The sequence below is a fragment of the Phyllopteryx taeniolatus genome, chromosome 8 (genome assembly GCF_024500385.1).
Source record: "Phyllopteryx taeniolatus isolate TA_2022b chromosome 8, UOR_Ptae_1.2, whole genome shotgun sequence".
Taxonomy (NCBI): Eukaryota; Metazoa; Chordata; class Actinopteri; order Syngnathiformes; family Syngnathidae; genus Phyllopteryx; species Phyllopteryx taeniolatus.
In genome coordinates this window covers 10,308,254-10,329,985 of record NC_084509.1, presented here as the reverse complement: position 1 = coordinate 10,329,985, position 21,732 = coordinate 10,308,254, and the positions used below count along the sequence as shown (strand labels likewise).

General features: G+C 39.8%; 1 protein-coding gene across 3 annotated transcripts in view; it reads right to left on the bottom strand.

The window, feature by feature from the left end:
• Positions 1-21,732, bottom strand: part of plch1 (phospholipase C, eta 1) — an 83,386-nt gene that overhangs the window by 8,822 nt on the left and 52,832 nt on the right. For 2 of the 3 annotated variants that reach the window (XM_061780947.1, XM_061780945.1), the window contains 13 exons: positions 16,219-16,326; positions 12,649-12,807; positions 11,594-11,656; positions 10,572-10,666; positions 8,530-8,627; positions 8,242-8,421; positions 5,844-5,951; positions 4,498-4,622; positions 2,757-2,841; positions 1,861-2,007; positions 1,591-1,670; positions 1,397-1,456; positions 205-589 (listed from right to left, as the gene is read on the bottom strand). In XM_061780947.1, coding sequence (XP_061636931.1) covers positions 205-589; positions 1,397-1,456; positions 1,591-1,670; positions 1,861-2,007; positions 2,757-2,841; positions 4,498-4,622; positions 5,844-5,951; positions 8,242-8,421; positions 8,530-8,627; positions 10,572-10,666; positions 11,594-11,656; positions 12,649-12,807; positions 16,219-16,326 — 1,693 coding nt within the window. The remainder of the gene's footprint in view (positions 1-204; positions 590-1,396; positions 1,457-1,590; positions 1,671-1,860; positions 2,008-2,756; positions 2,842-4,497; positions 4,623-5,843; positions 5,952-8,241; positions 8,422-8,529; positions 8,628-10,571; positions 10,667-11,593; positions 11,657-12,648; positions 12,808-16,218; positions 16,327-21,732) is intronic. The other variant, XM_061780946.1, reaches the window with a different exon arrangement.

Here is a 21,732-nt window from a genome sequence, read left to right as displayed (position 1 = left end):
AGATGCTCACTAAGTTTAACTTTGGAGGTTCCACCGTCGTCTCTTAGAGACTAATCCTGACTAACCCTGAATGTTAAACAGTAGAATGGTTTGTTTAGTTTAATTATAAATTAGTATAATTATAAACTTGAATGCTGATTTGGCAAAAAACAAATTTAAATTAAATAAAAAAATAAACTGTTAAAAGAGAAAGTTGATACCCACCAATGACCGCATTGGCACCCAAGTCATGCTCCTTGTCTGCGGAGCACAGGGTCAGCTGTCCCTGCAGAAGCCTGTCTAAAGGCATAGAGGTGGGTCTGTGGGTGAGGGGAGGCCGTGCTTTGGCCCGCTTTTCCACGTCTGCCTCCGTCCCGGACACGCCCTCCCAGACGACCTCGACACCCGCACCATTCTTGTGCTCCGACATGGAGGCCGCCGACTCGGACAGCGCCATCTTGGTTTTCTTGCGGCCCTTCACCGGGGCGCTTGCCGTGCGACGCAGCAGGTGGTCGCTGATGGAGCGCTTTCGAAGGCCTGCCGAGGTCGTATCAACGGAAGACTTGGAAGAGCGGTTGAACAAACCCCGGATGCCTCGAAGCTGATTTCCCTAAAAAAAAGAAACACAGTGAGCCCAAGTGGTGTGGGAATGTTTTCTTATGCAGCAGTCTTTACATGGCTTTATAAGTGTTGCCTATATGAGCACTTGTGTCTTTAGATACCACAGCAAAACATGGAACAAGCCATTGTGTGGGTTATGCAAGCATGCTCACATTACAGTACAACGTTAATAAATGAATAAATAAATAAATAATATTTTGCTCGCATCCCGCAATACCGGGACGAGAATGTGAAGTTTAACACCTAAAATATGCTGTCACATGATGCCCGTGTAATGTTTCTGCCTGCCCCTCAAGTATGTATTCCTAGAACCGGCCTTGGTTGTACTGTAACATGTTCAGATTGTTGAAAAAATATTGTTGACTTTGGGTTGTTGGGGGATGCGGTGTTGAAAGACCGACATTTAGAGGCGAAGCATACTGCGCAAAAGTGGGGGGGTTGGGCGGGGAGGGGTTGTACCGCAACATTTTGGAGGTGCAGACCACTCAAAAATGTTTTCAAAGCAGGGGGCTATTAATTACAGCAATAAAAGTGTGGGTGTTTTTGTCTTTCATCGGGAAGAGCCGACAAATATTTTATACTTCGTCATGCATCTTATTATCCGCTTGCAGAATATGCGGGAATATTTTTTAACAGGTCTGATGTGGCAATTTTGTGGCATCTGTGTGAAAGAGGCTTATGAGACATGGGTGTTTTGGGTCACACACAAATATAAATAACTTTTCTTTTTGCATTCATGCATTTTCCTACAGTTCATGCAGCACCACAAAGAGCTTTCACGAAGGCATCCGGATACCTTGTTGGATCCTAGAAAGTGCATTATGGTAAAGCTGGGATTCAGGACTAGAGGACTCCACTAGAAAGACAAAAGGATCAAGGCGGATAAGCAGAGAATTGAGAAAAGTTCATTTCCTCGGGCTCTCTTCTAATATATATTCCCACACGCGTCAAGCCATTCACACTCCAGTCAACAGGCTGCGGGACACTCACTTTGCCGTAGACGTCATGCACCGACACGTGCACAAAGATGGACGCCTCGGTCAGGCCTTCTAGGTAGACGTGTCTGTAACCTGGCGAGAGATTTTTAAAAGAGAGAGTCAAAGCGGACTTGACAGAAAACTGCAGCCTACGGCCATGACGCTGTCAAAGACATAAGAAGAAACATTCGGTAAAATGTGACAGCGTGTCGTGTCTGCCAAATTGTGTTCTATATTAGAGCCGCGATGAGACCGGGGGCGATCGGGGATGGTGCGCACAAACCAGGCATGAGGCTGCTGAAGGCCACCGTCCGTTGGCCGATGAAGTCTCGTCCGATCGGGTCGTGATCCCACACCAGGAAGCGCACTAGAGCCACTTCGGCCATGTGCAGCGTGAAGGACAGCGTCTCCTCCCAAACCGGGTTGAAACCTAGAGAGAGTCACTTCATAAACCAATATCAAGCGTTCCTGGGATGTATATAAAAATTCGCTTTAGAAACCTTAAGGTAAGCTAAACTATTTATGCCTATGTGACTGTGTGAACTGCTCTAGTTTTAAATTTACAAACGTGCATATAAAATGACAAAACAATGAACTTCTGTCAGTCAGGTGACGAGTAGGTTGAGCTATCACTTTATTTAATTTACTTTTTTATTATTTGAAAAGTTAATCACCAAAGTTTTAAATATAAAATAAAACATTGGAAAGAAAAAGGACAAACACAGCTGTCTGCTGGATATGGTAGGGAACTGTCTCACCTGGCCCTAATGCAGAATAGTAACTAGCCACCTTTCACGCTGCCTCTGAAAAGCGGGACTTGTCAACCTTTTCCCCCTGGGTGGGCTGTTCGGTTCTGTTCTGCTGATGGAGGGATGCTATGTCGCCGTGTCAGCAGATTCTATGTTCTCAATGATTTAGTGCCTATGCCAATATTCAGCTTTTCATAGAATGTACCCCAGTAAACACAACATGTCAAATAAAAGCTTTTAATAGTTTTTTCCCTGTACCCCCATTGGCTATCTTAATCTAGACAGACATGATGGGGCGACGACACCATCAACGCCCCCCGTTCTGCTACCCTTCAGCCTTTAATTAGTTTATCTGACTCTTTGATCCCACCAGTGCTGCACACACATCCTGTCTGTCTGTGTGTCAATAGTGGGTTGTTTTTTTCCTCACCATTGTCATCAACAACGCGTGTTTGCTCCTTGCAGCAGTCAACAGGTAGACCGATAATCTCAATTTCCACGAATGGATCAATAATCTGAAGGGAGAAAAAAAAATATGTCATATAATGTTACACAGCAATGCCTTATCACTAATTATTATAAAGTTGTGACTTTTGTCTCTGTCAATAAGCAGCAGTAATACAATACAACGACTGTGGGACACACCATTAGGTACACCTGCCTCTTGAGATTAAAACCGCAATCCACAATTTTTTTAAATAAAAAAAAAATATATATATATATATATTCACCCAAACCAATACTAGAGAAGATGACAAAATGCTGATTAAGCCTTTCAGCTCCTCAAACATCTTGCTGTATTCTTCAACAGTATATTTTTCTCTATTTAGTGAATGCCCGATTCATTTCCTGTACTGGCCCAGTTGGCGGCGCACCAAAAATGACGGCACAGAAATGAGACACTTTGCCGAGCAATGGGCAAAGCGTAGTTGCTCACGAAAAATATTATTTTGCGTTTCTGTAGCATAAAATAGTCATCCAATAATAAAACCGCTTTGTTGCAATGCTGAATTACAGCAGTAGGGGACGCCAAGAATCTCAGATTATAGCTTTAAATGCAAAAATAGCAAAGGTTTGGGCTCTCTCACTTGGCCAGATAAAGTGACAAAAAAACTAACGCATTAAATGTTTTTCAAAATAAAAAATACAGTACATGAAATAAAATATTTAAAACTATAAAAATATATTCATAAATATGGATTCATAAAACAAAAAATCTAATGTAAACATAATATAAAATGTAAAAATAAACCTTAAAATGACATAAAATGTCTCCATTAAATATTGTAAATTCAATAATTTTTTGACAAAGTTCTGGCCAAAATTTCCGACAAAAATATAAAAAATGAAAATATAAAAAAAACAAAAAAAACTAATAAGATTACAACTATCCATTCCATCCATTTTCCATACCCACTTATCTTCACTAGGGTTGCGGGCCTGCTGGAGCCCATCCCAGCTGTCTTCGGGCGGTGGTACATCCTGAACTGGTCGCCAGCCAATCGCATGGCATATATAAACAACCATTCACACTCACATTCACACCTACGGGCAATTTAGAGTTGTCAATTAACCTACCACACATGTTTTTGGAATGTGGGAGAAAACCAGAGTACCCGGAGAAAACCCACGCAGGCACGGGGAGAACATGCAAACTCCAGACAGGCGAGGCCCGATTTGAACCCGGGTCCTCAGAACTGTGAGGCTGACGTGCTAACCAGTCGTTCACCGTGCCGCTATATTACAATTAATAAAATGAAAATTAAATATAAAAAAGTAATAAAAACAGAATAATAAAGGATATGAAAACATTATTTTGAATAAAAACAAAGAAATTAAATTCAATAACAATAAAAAACACATTACACAGTTTTCTGAAATCAAATATTATAATTCACATTAAATTCATCCCCGCATTTTTTTTATAGCTCTTGTATCAGATCTATCAGACTGTGGAGGTGTACCTAATGAAGTGTCTTGCGAATGTGTATGACATTCCGTTGCTTTTTGTTTCCATATCTTTCACATTGTTTCCAACAACAACTAGCATTTCTAATATCTGACATAGTTAAAAATAAATATGCTTTCGTTTAGATTTGTCTTCAAATTCATTGATTTCTGGTAGGAAAATTATATAAAACCGTGTCTAATTTATTCAATTTTTTGAGTACCTCTCCGCGGTCCCCCAGCATGGAATCCGGCGGTTTGGGCAAATGCTGTCCGCTAATGACCTTAAGAACGAGCTGCTTCTTGGGGCACGCAGGAAGTGGGTCATCACTAAATGGATTGAAGGTGCCTGCAGGGGATGCAAAACATCAAAGGTCTGATGGGAGTGCCATCACTCAATAGTATTAAAACACTGTATGTGGTTGCTTAGTTTGTTCCCTTGGATTTCAATACAGAAAGTGTGCGCACACACACGAAAGAATAAACTACGATGATGTAGGAAAAGTTAAAAGGCAGTAAATGCAGCATCGTGAACCAGTCATCTAAGGTTAACCACCCCTCTCCTTTGTTGTCAAGTGAAGATTCAATGCAACATTAACTGCGAGATCCCACTGTAAATCAGACATTTAATCCTCTTAATGACATTTAAACAGTGTTGCAGAGATTCCACTCCATTTTCACAAGCACAGTCAAAACAAGTAAATGATAGTTAGCAATGTGTATGTCTGCAAGCTTGGGATGGGCATAATAATCAGTTCATTGATCATTAAAAAATTCGGTCATTAATCGCATCTTGAAGCAACTGAGGTATAACGTCAGTTATTCTTCAAATAAAGACATCCCCAAAATGTGGAAAAACAAACTTAGAATACTTACCTAAAATGAAGATAAAAATATAAGAAAGCTAAATACTACAAATAATAAATATATATTAATATTAAATATGAAAATACTACCAAAATATATATAAATACTGTAATATAAATATTTTACACATTTCTTATTATCTTCCACATCTAAAATGAATATAAAAGAATATAAAAATATTCCAAAATAACGTAATTTCAAATGTGAAATGCAGTATCATTATGTCCATTTCTCGAAATAGTTGTGTCGCAGTATTAAAAATAACAAATGTAAAATATTTTAAAAATATATTTAATAATTTAAATATGTACAGGTTTCGTAAAAAAAATTGCTTAATTTACAGTACGTACACTTTTCGATTTGCGAACGGTCTTGGCATGAACAGAAGGCTCTACAGTATGTTGTGCTTCTTCTCGTGCTGCTCTCATGCCTCCGTGAATAATGCATTGCTGTAAGCTGAAAACTAATTGTCGGCTCCGTGGCGTAATGTGGAGAGCTGTTGCGTACGGAAGCGGAGGTTCTACCGCCGCATCCTCGATCATCCAATCAGAGATCTAATCGATCACGATCACGATCGGTTTGTCATTGACGTGATAAAAAAAAAAAAAGGATGCACATTATGTAATTTATTGAATTATAGCATATCTTTAAATAAGACAACAAATGGTTAATGTAGAGGTTCAACTGTACTGTGTTGCAGTACCTTTACACATGGGCGGGGGCTTGAGGGCGTATCCGCTGCCTCCGTTCACCATGAACTTTGCCCTGTTGAGCTGCATCATTCGGCCTTCCGTCTGGTAGTTCAGCGCCACTGAAAGGCAAACACTGAAATATGTAATATGTAATGATCCCTCTCAGTATATTTGAGCTGATGAAATGTCTTCCATGAAATGTTAGTCATTCATTGAGTCTGTTGAGGTAAGCAGGCGCTTGTTTGCTTTTGTACTCAAAAGTGTAATGAGTGTAAAGAAGGATTTAGAGATCAATAAAGGAAAGTTTGCTCAGTTGGCATGTTTTACTCATCTCTCCATCACTTGTGTTTCTAATAAAGTCGCACCTTCCTGTGCGATCTAACTGCACTGGGATTGGCTGGCTTTCTAGCAGCCGGAATGCATGACAATCACAAATCACAATTGAATGCCTGAGGACTGTGGGCTAACTCCATCCATCCATCCATTGTCGGAGCCGCATCTCCTCACCAGGGTCACGGGAGTGCTGGAGCCTATCCCAGCTATCTTCGGGCAGGAGGCGGGGTACACCCTGAAGTGGTTGCCAGCCAATCGCAGGGTACATATAAACAAACAACCATTCAAACCTACGGGCAATTTAGAGTCTTCAATCAACCTACCACGCATGTTTTTGGGATGTGGGAGGAAACCGGAGTGCCCGGAGAAAACCCACGCAGGCACAGGGAGAACATACAAACTCCACGCAGGCGGGGCCGGGTATTGAACCCCGGTAACTCAGAACTGTGAGGCAGACGCTCTAACCAGTCGTCCACTCAATTTTTGTTATTTTTCTTTTTAATTAAGTGCAGAAATGAAGAAAGAAAATGCATATCTTTCAGATGGTCTAAAAATCAAAGTTGAATTGCAATTTTCATACACAGGGGGCAGTCTTTTATTGCACTCAGCACTTTTCCTGATTCATCAGTGCAACAATGTGCCAACTCCCTTTTCTGCACCCACGAAACTGGGCTCACCTCCCATAACAACATCCCAGAAAGTGAGGTTCAGACGACTCGGAAAGTAAGTAGTGCTTTAGCTTTGGTGCTAGTGCATGTTAGTATACAGTAAGTGAAAGTTGAATGAGGGCGGACCCCCATCTCTCCGTGGCCCAACAACCGAAGGGGAGGGGGTCGCAGGCCCCAAGAGCCGAGCCAAGACAAATGTGAATACCCACCAGCCACCCTATTCCTAAGGTTACCGGTTCCCCAATTGGCAACCATTATCCCTGTGCCGTAATCGTGTGTGGTAGGGTGTAGTGCATTAAAACTGGAGACAGTGGTGGGGGTGAGGCGAGACGGTCACAGGGCAATGATGACCCGTAGCCGTCACCCCACGCTGGCCAAACAGCTCCCCAAAGGATGTGCGAATGTATGTGGTGCACTCCAATTCTCAGGGGCTCAAATACAATTTATGGACCAAAGTATCTGGACACACCCCTTAAAACTCTGTAAAGTGACAACAACAAAAAAAGACACACAACAACACTGAGCTGACGTATTGACCGACCCCTCCGCCGTTCTAGCAAGTTCTCAAGCTCGTTAGCTAGCTTGTAGCTACTAATTGCTGGCCAATTCGCAGTGGAGCCGTCCCACTCGCCATCGCCTCGCTCCGGGCGCCGCGCATGGCATAACACTTCAAGGAAGATTTTTTTTTTGGTGTGTTGTAGGCATAGCTTAATGGCTAACTGCACACTGTAGTGGGAGAAATGGGCCAAGTTATTATTAAGTAATGCGCAATTGTGACAGATAGCTTCTGATAAAATGACAGCGCTCAGTACTTATACAGTGGGGGATGGCCGACTCTTAGCCAGAATGTACACCCAAGCTCAAGTGCGCGCTTTGGCTTGTTTTTAACTCGCCCCCAAAAATCCGTACAACTGAGGTGATGAAAAAAAGTTTCACACTATATCTCAACAATTCAATAGTACTGTAACTTGTCGTCAGTCTTTGCACTTTTCAGCACTTATCTTCAAACCTATTTAATGTATTTAGAAAAAGAAAAAAAAAATCACAAAATTTACAGGGTCTTTACTCAATCGATTAACCAATGGAGGGTTGGATGAAACCTCTTAGTTACCCCTGAATTTGAATTCAAGATAATTTGGACAATTGAAGCCCCCTTTTCTGTTCCCCAGTGCACAAGCAAGGTATCCTAGGATGAGATTAGTCTCGAATAAACCCATAAAAAACATAAACTTGATTAGAGATGCTGACCTCAAAAATACATTCTCAGTAACGGGCCAGCGTGCCACATGTGGCGTGTACATATTTCATTGTCACCTTTTTTTTTTTTTTTTACAACCTCTAATCTAAAAAAATAATAATAATGAATTCATTGCCACCAAGCACACAGAAATGCAGAAAATGAGTTTACCCAGCTGACAGCCAATATTCCAGTAGAGCTGGGGATTGAAATTGGACGAGTCGATACGGTACGCCGAGGGATAAATCCGCGACAGCTGCCTCTGATTGAAAGCCAGGAAGTGTTCGGCTCGGTGATTGACGAGCGACTGGGCTCGTGTCTCGCTGAATGACAGGACGTCGCCGGGCGTACCTTGAAAACAGATGCGGAAAAGGTGTGTTTAGGAAAAAAAAAAAAAAAAAAAAAGGAATTTCAAATTGCAATCTATTATATTTGAGCTGGCCAGTGCTTTCGTCGCACCTTCATTGAGACACTCCTGCGAGGCCACAGAGTTGGTGAACACCACCAGGTTTGACAGATCTCGACTCAGCTTCATCGTCTTCCTCTTCCTTCCTCCCCTACAACAACAGCCGGAGAATAGAGTCAAAGCAGAGACGGCCAAGTAATGATTATTTCAGACTTTTATAGATTAAAATACAAATTGTAACACAGTAGTCATTAGGGATGAAACAGTAAATGGTGCTATGAAACACAGCGGAAGGCAACCAGAAAACAAATGTTTTCATTGTATCTTTTTTTTCATTATTTTACTATCATTAATTATTTTTCTGCGACATTTTTATTCTTTTACCTTTTTTCCCCTTACACGTTTGTATAGTTTGCTGAATAATTATATTTCTTCTAATATTGGTGTATTTTTCATTACATATTTTTGTAATATTTGCAATGTGTTTTTGTCAAAATTTTCCTTTTTTTCCCTCTAATATTTTTACATTGTTTATTAGTATATTTTCTATTTATTTTCTATTTGTTTATTATTTTAAATTATATATTTTAATTATTTGTCTAATATTTTTGTATTTATTACAATGTTTGTGGGGGCGGGGGGTTATAATGTTTTACATTTTAAAATAATGTTTGTGTATTTTTGTCTAATATTTTGTATGATTTCCCTTATAGTTTTGTATTTCCTTTCTAAAATTAGTCATTTTTGTCTTTTTTAGATTTAAAATATTTTTTTCATTAATCTGTTTTATTTAACTAGTACAGTTCAATTTCTAATTTTAAAAACACTCAATCAAGTGTTAGTACCTTTTTTGTTTTCTTATTTGCCGAAACAGATTTTTAAAAATTAAATAATATAGGTTATAATCACTTAATTGTTTTTTCTTTTTTAGAATTCAACATGTACAATTAATTTTTTAAAGCATCGTAACAATTATTGTAAATGTTTTTTAAAAATTCTAATCTTTCCGCCAACCGATTTCCTGAATTGTGCTACACAAGTTAATAGGCTCACTGTATTTTTCTTAAATTTTGCTTCATTCATTTTATTTAGATGTGGTCATTTTTCTACTTCTATGTATGAAGTCACTTTTTCACATACACATACACACACACACACACACACACACACATTCACTCGCATACACACTCAAACACACATTGAGGGTGATTGTAAAAGACTGAATATCCATCAGCAAGGCAGTTTGCAAAAGCCGGGAAAGAGCATCAAAGACAAGCAGAAGCTTAATAAAAAGACAGCGTGAGGTGAGCTGCATGAGTAACACACATGAACACACGTGCACAATACACAATCGTTGTGACAGAAGATGCACAACATGAATATGTAACCAGGCGCGCAGACACACAGAAGCTGCAAGCAGAACACACAGCTGGACTCAGAACATGACGCATTTGCGTAGAGTCAAGTCAAATAGACAATATTTTATGTTTTCTATCTATATATATATAGTATTACACAAAGACGTGGACTGGAGTCACATGACTTGGACTCGAGTCATAACTTGGATGACTTTTGACTCGACTTGACAATATGTTAAAAGACTTGCAAATGGACTCGGAATTGAAAAGCAGTGACTCGTGACTTCACATGAACTTTGTACCCATTGGCATGTTTCCGCGGTAACCTATGCAAATGTGGTGGAAACACAGACAGCTCTCAGGACTGTACAAGGTCCCTCTTGAACACTGTTGCCAATGTTTATGGTATGTACAATTTCCAGTTTCAAGAGTCCCACCATGACCACCATTTTCACTCATTTAACACATACTGGTCAAACTCAAATCAATTTTAGTGAACTGTGTACACCTTTTGTAGCACCTGTAAAAAAAAAAAAAAAAAAAGGATGAAATTTTATGATATTTTTATGTTTGTATATTTTGGTCATTTTAGGAAAGTCAACAAATTTCAGGAGAAGGGATGACATTTATGGTATTTGTATTGCTGTCAAATGTCAAAACCGGTCAAATTTGATCCAAACAGTATGTAAGGATTAACAGCAGCAGTGATCACGTTATGTGATTTCCAGCAAGTTCACCTGTTAAACTGTCCTCCGGCGTCCCGTGTGGATGTGTCCTGCTCGTCCTCCTCCTTTTCCACACTTTGGCACGTCAGTCGCGACTTGGAGTGCCTCTGGACAACCCACGCACACAAGCACACACTCGGATGTTACCGCAATATACCCCAACAACAACACAAAACAACTCGCAATATGTCTGGTCAATGTATTTCCTACACGCATACTTCACACGTATCACACACAATATAGCAGGTAAGTGGTTGATGTAATAACTGGCAGTGTGTGAGAGCTGAAGAGTGCAGTTGAAAAAAGTTCACAACAAATACGACTTGGTGGAGGCATGTCGCCAGCACATTCCACGCGCCGATGCATGCACGCACACACATGAACATGCGTGGGAAGATGCGGATGATGCATCGTGTGTGGCATTTTTAGAACAAAAAAATCTAAAGATCTGAGTTGGTAAACAGAGAAGTATGAAACCTAGGGTACAAAAGATGATGGTAATATGGTATTTAAATTTTGTATTTTTTTTTTAAAGTGCTGTGGATCCTGAATGCTTAATAATATAATCCAAAATAATAATCAGTGTGCCCAACAATAAAACTAAGTATGGCTACTAGAGTGATAAATAAAATAAAATAAATAATAATATATTCAAATAAATACATACATTTAAATTAAGTGAAAGTAAATGGGTCCTAAAATAAAATGAAGTGGCACATTGGTGAGGATAAGCGGTGCAGAAAATGGATGGATGGATGGATGGAAAAATAGATTAATACATTAAATAAATGCATCATACAAACACAAAATAAAATGACATAATTTATTCATAGTGTGCATCACGTCAAAAATTATTGCACTGAATGTGTGTGTGTGTGTGTATAGAGCAGAAATTACATATAAGGCCAGCGGATAAAGGGATACGGATGAGTTGTTTCATTCGCAGCTAGTCTGAAGCTGACTTCTGCCTAAGGAGTCCTTTGAGAAGCCACGCAAATCAATCAAAACACAATAAGTCCTTCTATGAAGCCCACCTTCTGTTTGAGCGTGGTGATGAAGGATCGGCTTTGGGATTTCTTCAGAACACCCCTGGAGCTCTGCAACACACAGCGGGAGGAAGAAGAGCTCGGTCAAAGGTGATATATGACTTGATGTGGTTTGTTGAGAATAGATTTTTTTTTTTACTTTGGCCACAGTCAATTGACATCAAAAATTAATCAGCTGAATTTCAATTGGTTTTGTGTTGTGTGCCATTTTCCATCAAAACATTTTTTTTTGTTCCTTTCTCATTACATCATCGAATGAGGGCCTATTGATATAATAATTACACATTTGGGAAGCCCTTATTGAAGTCTTTAATTTCATGTATTGTATAAGAATTAGAATCATCTGTATTGGCCATGTACCGTAAGTTAAAAACACACAAGTAATTTGTCTCTGGTAGTTGGAGCTACTTTAACTAAGCACATCTAACTTGATGTGGTTTGTTGCTAATTGACTTTTGACCTTGTTACTGTTTAACTTTGACCTGGTAAATCTCCTGAAGGTAAAAGTCAATCACCACCACCACAAAAGCACCTGAGCAGCTATTTAACTACTATATATCTACCAAATTTGGAAATAACTTGATACAAATTGTTGAAAAATGTATTTTGGGCGATTTGGCATAATTGATTAATTAACCTTTTACCTTGACATTGATGTTTGTGCTTGTGAAAAACTGTTTATTAAATACGCCTACAAAGAGGAAATCAATTGTTTTTGCCAATTGGTAAGAGTGAGAAAGCAAGTGTTGGAGATGCCGTTGAAGACGGAAGTAAAGAAAAGCCCACTCTTTATGTTCAAACGGGAAACACAGGCTCCTAAAAATAGCACAAGAAGCAAAGTGAGGAAATGAAATATTAAGTAACGCCACTGAAGACTTAGTTTCTCAACACTTTGGAGCGTTTTGACGTGTTACATGACACATCGCCCATGCATTGTGTCCATATGTGCTTGTTGGAGCCTCCTTCCCACTGATGACCTACTTTCCCTCCTCCATCATCCTTCTCTTCTTGCCAAGCGTCAGTAGTGGTTTTCCACACTGTACCTGGCAGAGGTTCTTCTGAAGGCCCTGGTGCGTGGCCCTCAGCAGGGCTCTGATGCTGAAGCTGTCGGTGTCTTCCTTGTCGCCGATACGAGACTCCTTCAGGAGAGAGTCCAGCTTCTTCCTGATGTGAGACTCAACTTGGTGATGGTGACCGTTCCCCTGCAAGGAAAAAGATTGCCTGAAATAGTTGAAATAAAAAATAATGAAAATAAAATAGTAGGCTGGGACCAGCAGAGGTGCTGTCGATTAACTCTCAAATGCAGTAGTTTGCTTTTAAGGCCCGCCGCACACCGAGCGACACGTCTTAACACGACTGAACTGGACAATCGTGAACAAATTACAGTAGGCGACACACACCAGCACACCTGACAATTGACTTTAGCGCACATACCAACACGCAACAGAAAAACTGCAAACCCAGGTGTTCTTTTCAACAAAAAATATTTTGACGTGCTACATATACATTATTATTTGTCTTTGAACTACAAATAACATGGTGCGAATTTCACGGAAGAAGTGGACTGCCAATGTATCTCTGTTGTATTATAATAAAGAGAGGAAACGGGTGAAAATAAAAGAAAAAGTGTGATATTTGAGAGGTTGTTGGCAATGATAGCCCTATTCATTGACTCCACTTGTGCATTTCAACAACAGACTCTCTACTCTTCATTTTTTAGCCGCAGAAACATACGGAATTTTACAGTAGTAAAATTAGTGATAGAACGTTTATCGACCGGGACGATTATAGGGGCCGGCATCGGCCTTCTTTTAATCCGACGACCGATAATTTAAAACTGGGTTATTTTGGCTCTGATGCAGCCGCACTGAGCTTCTCTGTCTCTGATTTCTCTCTCCAGTATTGTCCCGCCCACAGCACCACCTGACTGGTTACCCTTGCACAGCCACTGCACGGGTAACAGCCAATCAGCAAGCAGTAAAAGCCGTGCTTGCATGCACAGTGCTCTCAGTCTCACACACACGGGACAGAGAAAAGAAAGTTTGACCAAATGAGATGGTCCAGGGAGCAAATATATGTTTCAAAGGTAAGCTAAGAAGGTATTTTATAAGTGTGTGTGTGTGTGTGTGTGTGTGTGTGTGTGTGTGTGTGCCCCTGACTCAACTAACTCCCCTAGAAACTCTCCTTATAGGACATCCTCAATACTTATCGGAATCACCCAAATTCATTAATGCGCTTGCCCAACAGTGCACTCAGAAGCAATTTAAAACACAGTTTTGTTGCACGGGAAGGAAGGAAGGAGACAATTATCACGCATTCCAGGCCGCTAGCATTAAATTTTTGTCTACGGCCAAAGATGTTCATCTGGTTGCGGTTTTAACGAGCGCTCTATTTTTCAGTAGAAACCTGCTACCGTCCATTTAAAAAGGGCTTTGCTCATCCAAAGTGGCATCTGCAGCCCACGCGCCTCCAGCTAAATATGGGAGACGGCTGCCGTATTTAGTCACACAAGGGAACCATGTGACAAGTGATTGGAGCGCTGTCCTGCTTTATGTCATAATAATAACGAGAATACACCAGGGTATCGTGAGATACAGACGGACTGTAGAGAAAGATTTTATTAACAGAAAATAGGCGCAATGATGAGACGTTTTGACATGACATTTGCATTTCCCTCACGCGTGCACACTATCTCCTTTATTAAACCTTAAGAGAACCAAGGGACATTTTGTGACATTATTATTATTTTTTTTTTTAAGGAATATACTGTTGGTAACATTGTCTAGAAGATAGTCATTTTCAAAAAATTTTGAATTGTCATTTCTGTTCCTTAGATTAGCCTAAAATGGCAAAACTGTTCCGGGTGCCATCCCCGAAAAACAGTGAAAACACATTCATCCAAACATAAACTAATGCTACTATCCATCCATCCATTTTCTGAGCCGCTTCTCCTCACTAGGGTCGCGGGCGTGCTGGAGCCTATCCCAGCTGTCATCGGGCAGGAGGCGGGGTACACCCTGAACTGGTTGCCAGCCAATCGCAGGGCACATAGAAACTAACAACCATTCACACTCACAGTCATGCCTACGGGCAATTTAGAGTCTCCAATTCATGCATGTTTTTGGGATGTGGGAGGAAACCGGAGTGCCCGGAGAAAACCCACGCAGGCACGGGGAGAACATGCAAACTCCACACAGGCGGGGACGGGGATTGAACCCGGGTCCTCAGAACTGTGAGGCTGATGCTCTAACCAGTCGGCCACCGTGCCGCCCTAATGCTACTACTTCAAACTAATTTTATGTTAAGTTTACAATTCAAACTACATTTATCCCCCGCTATATCACGGTTCATCATTCCCGTCTCGGCTATATTACGTTTTTTAAACGATCTTTATTTTAAAGGTTTTTACACTTAGTCAAGTGGGAAAGGAGAGCCACATTTGCCAATGCCCTTTTCAGCTGTTAATTGAATGCCAGTCAAACACATTCACACTTAGAACACAATAACCCAAAAGCTGCTGTTGACCACAGATCACAGACCCACGCAGATACTCCATCCCACCTGGCACAACATACACAACACGCTACAATAAGTACAGTATGTTCTGTACAGTGCCCCGCGATTGGCTGGCGACCAGTTCAGGGTGTACCCCGCCTCTCGCCCGAAGATAGCTGCGATAGGCTCCAGCATGCTTGCGACCCGCGTGAGGATAAGCGGTACGGAAAATGAATGAATGAATGTTCTATACATTTTATTTGTATTTTATTTTGTTTTTTTTTGTGTTCAAATACATTCATGATGTATTTAAAAGATGTTTTGGTAAGTTTAAGGGTGTTTTCATAAGTTTAAATGTGTTTAAACCATGTGAGAGGGGTAAAACTACAACAAAATAATTTTATTAAAATTTACTTCTCTCTCTATGCTCTCGCTTTATCACAGACTTTCACCTATTGCGTGTGTGTCTGCAGTGTATCCCCCTTGAGAAATGGGAGTTCTCTGTACTGGCTTTTGATTTTTAATTTTCATTTTTTTCCCACCAGATGGCACTAGATTTTCCCATTCAAAGCATGCAGCTACAGCAACAAAACCTTTCTTGTTTTCTGCAAGGATGCCTTGCTACTGAAATGATAACCGTGCTTGGCTATTGATGTTGGATAAATATTGGATTCAAATATAGATTTTTCTTTTATCTTAACATTCCCAATTACTCTTTTTGTCTGGATTATCAGTTATCACATGTCTCATTAGCCTACTGATTTCCCAATTAATGCCTCTCTCCAAACAGCTTGTGTTCTAAAAATAATTTTAAATAAACAATTTTCCTCATACAATGAGCAACATGTCGCAGTAGGTCAAATTTCCGCTTGTACAGTTATCATCACAGTTTTCCACTAACATCACTCACACTGTTGTGGTGACATCACCAAAAAAAAAAAAGCAAAGCACACTTGGGGAGTTCATCCATTAGATGCTCACTGAGCTGAAGTATAACAAGATTTCTGCCATTTTTTTTTCTTAGGAAAACTTAGTCATACGATTTTTGGAAGGTTTTGAATTTGTTCCATTCAAAAGTAGCATAAATTAAGAGCATCTTAATGTCAGCAATGTCTCACATTGCTGTTCTTGAGCTTGAAGTCGTCCTCAATTTCGTCGGCGCTGTCGTCGTCGGACACCTCGCCTTCCTCGGCATCAGCAGACAGATATGCAGGGAGACGCTTTCCCTGCACGGTGTGAAAGAGACAGACAGATATTACTAGCAAACAGTAAGTCTTGAACGTAGCTTTGATTAATCCACGTTGTTGTGCGCGATATTGATCCAAGTAAGCAGAGGGAATCATCGGTACAAATACGTGTCATTAAATTGTTTGATCTAAATCGGCAGTGTCAAACTCATTTTTGCTGCGGGCCACATCGTAGATATGGTTTCCTTCGGAGGGCCGTCATGACTTCGAATATATAGACAGTAAATGTACAATTGCCTGATATGAATACATATACCCCCAAAAATCCATGAATAACTATATTTTAAATCAGAAGCCAGTAGAAAGTTGTTAATTCAGTTTATTTTGAAATGGGAATTGGGAACAAAAATGTTTGTAATCAACATTTTTAAAAGTGAAGACGATTTGCAATGTTGTTATTTTAGTAAAAATCCTGAAGTCGACGCGCTTGATTTGCTTTCGCGGGCCACATCAATTGATTTGGCGGGCCGGATGTGGCCCCCGGGCCTTGAGTTTGACACGTGTGATCTAAATGAATTTTCATGACCTTCAATAGCAAATTCAATCAGTCATATATAAAATAAATTGGCGTACTCCTCGATGTTATATAAGTCATTTAACTCTAACAACCTTTAAGTGTTTTTATGATTGATTTTTCCATCTATTAATAATTGGTTAAAACTCAGTGACGAATTCATGCAAAGTTTATCAGGCGAGAAAGAGAAAGTACTTTATTGATCATAATTACTAAATTGCTCAGAAACAACAATTATCATAGCTGGATTTTTTTTCTCAAGTACCCCCAAATTATAACTTGAAGTAAATTAAAACAAATATATATATTTTTTTCAATTCAATAATTACAATACAAAAAAGTTTCCCTTTCCTTGCATTCATTTCGTGGATTTTTTTACTTTTAAAAAGTGTAAAAAAATTATCACTGTACAGCAAAATCGTATAAAACATTTTAAGTGAAGTACAATGCGTTTTCATGAAATACAGTGCAAAAAAAACAACAACAAAAAACATTACACTTCTTTTCTGGCTTTGAAAAAAAATGCAGTAATAATTAGTGAAACCACAAAAAGCCACTTCAATAGTAGATAACCAGCGGAGTCACCTTCACAGCCTTATTTCCCCCTTATTCAGGTGAGCACTCCATTTTTATGTGAAGGTGGCTTGGAAAATGTTTCTTGAGCTGCAGACACGGCTCTCTGTCTTGGATTAGCATCAATTGGACTCTGGACTTTGGTGTATTCAGCCGGTTTTGCAGGATCCCAACCGTCCTGCTTCCTTCAGAGATGTAAATCATCATCACAGGTTTTCATTATATTTCATTATAATTCACTGTATTTCGTTGTACTGGTATCAAGTCCGGCACGGTGGGCGACTGGTTAGCGCATCCGCCACACAGTTCTGAGGACCTGGGTTCAAATCCTACCTCTGTGGAGTTTGCATGTTCTCCCCGTGCCTCGGGTAGATTTTCTCCGAGTGCTCCGGTTTCCTCCCACATCCCAAAAAACATGCATGGTAGGTTAATTGAAGACTCTAAATTGCCTGTAGCTGTGAATGTGAGTGTGAATGGTCGTTTGTTTATATGTGCCCTGCGATTGGCTGGTGACCAGTTCAGGGTGTACCCCACCTCTCGCCCGAGGATAACTGGGATAGGTTCCAACACGCCCGCGACCCGCGTGAGGATAAGCAGTACAGAAAATGGATGGATGGACTGATGTGACACCCAGGTTGACCTAGGTTCTAAAAATAACAGCACCAAAAGAAAAAAGAAAAAAAAGCCCACTATATGTTTAAACAGGAGGTATACTTCTCAAAATGACTCATGTGGCTCTTTTTGCTGGCACATTTCTACCCACAAACACAAATGTACAATCTGCTGCTGACTCTTCCAAAAGCTCCCCAAGAGAGGCTCTTCCGGTCGAGTGGGAGCCCATTAGCGAGGGTGTGAGTGGGAGTGGGGAGATTTTCTGAGCTTCTCCGTAAAAAAAAAAAACAAAAAAAAGTCAATGGCCAACTCTCGCCCCCTTGCTGTCTCTTGGTTTACATCACTCTCCCCTCATTTTAAAACGCCGCCGCATGTTTTATTACCACTCCTTTCACATCTTATTTGTCACTCTTGCCATTTTCTTTTTCTGTCCTGTACTCTCAGAGGCTGCTGAGGAGTTGAAGAGGAATAAAAGTCTTTGTAACAAAATCAATCAGGCTTTTTCACTTTTTTGGGTTTATGCTCAGAAGATATAAAAGATTTTTTGCAGGGGAACAATTCATGCCTTTTCTTCACGCTGCAGAGGACAGACATAAAAACCAACGTGCTCGAAAGTTCTCTTCCGCTCAGAAGGTCGCTCGCTTTCTCTTTATGTCCACCAGCAAAAAGCTCTTCCTGTGCTCTTAAACACAAATAAGTACACATGGGCAGCCTTACATCACCGCTAAAATCAATAAGATTTTTGTCTTAACACAAGAACGGAAGGTTGTTAAATGGAGATACAGTAAGTCCCAAAGGTTTAAAGTAGGGGTGTCAAACTCATTAGGGTCGCCGGCCACATCGTTAATTCACTTATTCACAGATGTTTTGGGGGGCAAACTATCCTCTGTTAATTATTTTCAGTGCGAAACGCTGTCTACAGTCTGTATGATATTTATTGTATTGTGTCTCTTTCGTTGCGACGATGAACGGTTCCTCTTAGCCATAAAAATGCCCAAAAAAACATTGATCTCGTTGTCGGCTCAACCAAACAACCACACGCTCATCCAATCAACAATCAAACAACAGCTGTGTTAGATTTGTGATTGACAGCCAGTGGGACACAATACAGTAGCTATTGTACATGGCTACGCCCATGTCTGCTTCGGCTCCTGATTGTTTTGCCAACCTAGGACTAAACACGTCATTAAAACCAGTGGAATCCGTCACAAAAGAACAGCGCAACAATTGGTGTCACTACATGGATTCACTAGTCTCTGGTCAGACGCACAAGCCATTCTAGCGCTAACTGCTGAACCATTCGGAGCCAGCAGTCTAGGAAGTAACAGACATTCCCACCAGCACAGGCCGCCACAGGGAGGGTCGGGCCGGCACCATCGATGTAACTCCTCTGCTTTGGTGTGCAGTCAAACGTTCATTGTTTTGCACTACAGTAAATCATCATTATCATCAAAATTGTTGATGTCAACATACATACTGTACATTGTGTATCTGCGTTTAGCTGTAAGCCGTTTATTGTCCTGTATTTTTTTAGGGTACAGCAATATTGAAAGATGTTTTTATGCGTTATAATCATGTTTTGTGGAATATTTATGGTTTAAATTATTAATATAGGTAATTATAATCACTTTGAGGAGAGCATTGATTATTGGCAGAAAATTGCTATTCTCTCTCGCTCTGTGCCTGTCCCCCGCGAATAGCGATGGTCCACTGTACAAAACGAAATCATGGATAACCAGTTTTGAAACCAGAAGTAAAAAAAAAAAAAAAAAAAAAAAAAGTATCATGTATCAGTATACATGAAGTATCCGCACATGACTTGCTTACGTGGGCCACATCAAATGATGTGGTGGGCCAGATGTGGCCCCTGGGCCTTGTGTTTGACACCAGTGTTTTCAAGAAAGACTGATCCAAAAAGGGTGGCTGGGAGAGCACTGGTTCTCTTGTACTGATTTGAACTCAAACGCAGAGGTCTTCTTTTCCTAGATATCCTTAAAGGGGGACATATGGAAAATTGACTTTTTATTGCTTGCATACAAATAGCTGGGTCTCTGGAATGCCTCCTCCCACTCATTAGGTGTGAAATTAGACAACCAAGTAATTATTTTTATTTCCGAAAAAGTGTCTGTGACCAAGCCATTCAGCACTTGCTAAATTACATAACAGGTTTAAAAATGTTGGTTGAGAAAATAGTGGCTAATAAAGCATTGAAAAGAAGACCCTGGACCCCAGCTACATGAAAATTTGGATCTATCTTTTGAAATCATTAAGATTCTTGTTGTGACTCAGAAGAAGAATCCATAATCAGCTAAAATAACAGCTTGGCGCACTAAAAGGAGGAAATTTTGTGATTTGATGTCAGCCAATACCGTCGTTGTGAGTCAAAAGTCATTCAAAATGAATGGGATTCTTGCCCTTAGACAGAAAACATTAACATTGCTGAATAAACAAGCACTGAGAAGCACTTTTGCAGTATCGTAATCATGCAAATGCACACCAAGGGGGATTTTGACAACTGAATCTTTCATTTCTGCTGAATGAACAATGCCATTATTTATGCGATGTTCACATTCAGGACGCAAATATTGCCGCTTTTGTATTTCAATGTGTCATACTCATAAGACACATTATGACACTGTTGATACGGCATGATTTGAATTATTTCAAGCATCATGACAAAAACGCGATTCCCTGTGCATTGTTAAAACTGTGATGTATTCAAATACTTTCATTTTTTCAATTAATTACTGTGCATTGTTTTTTTTTTTTAAATGAAATCGAGCTAAATGATTGTGAGAACGGGCTCTAATACAGTAGTTTAACTCTCACTGGTTCCTTTTCTCCTTATTAGGAGGTAAATTGAGCACGGCCAATTGAAATGACGTACTAAATTCTATTATTTTGTTTGATAATGGCTTCAATTGGCATTTGAAACATTGCCAAAGCAGAAACATTATGGGAGATAATCTGTGCTAATACTGTGTTAATTAAATGGGCTTTATAGCAAGGTGTCCCTAATATTTTTATCAAAATGTATATAAATGGATTTCACAATATTTTAGGAACCTCAAAAGAAACGTTGTACAGTGGTTCCTTGACTTACGATTTTAATTTGGTCTGTTGCCTTGACTAATGACCACGCTAGTACCTCAAAATATGCATATCTTAAATTATCTTACCCTATTGAAATTAATAGAAATTACATTCATTCGTTCCAACAACCCATAAAAAAACCAACAATATATGTTGTAATGTGTTCGTTAATAAGAAAAATAGCACTCTACAGTATTGTACTTGATAAAAAATATACAGTAATAACAGAATGTATATAATATATATAATATGTAATATAATTAAAATAAAATGTCTGTGCATCAGGATTAAATCATTGTGCACCTCTATCTGGGGTGTGTGCATTGGCCAACAGAGGGCAGTAAAATCCAGACATACCACTATACACGAAAGAGATGGTCACAACAGCTCTGTAAGATGCAGTAGTATTCGTTTTTTTTTTCTTTTGGAGAGTATAAAGAATATATGCCTGTGAGTTAGTCTGTCTCGCTGTCTGTCTGTCTACGTGTGTTGCTGCACTATTTGTGTTCAAATATATTGTTGCTTATAAGGTTATAACCACAAAATTCACGCTATTTGATAGCCCATCTATGGCGCTTTGAATTGTGTGTTCA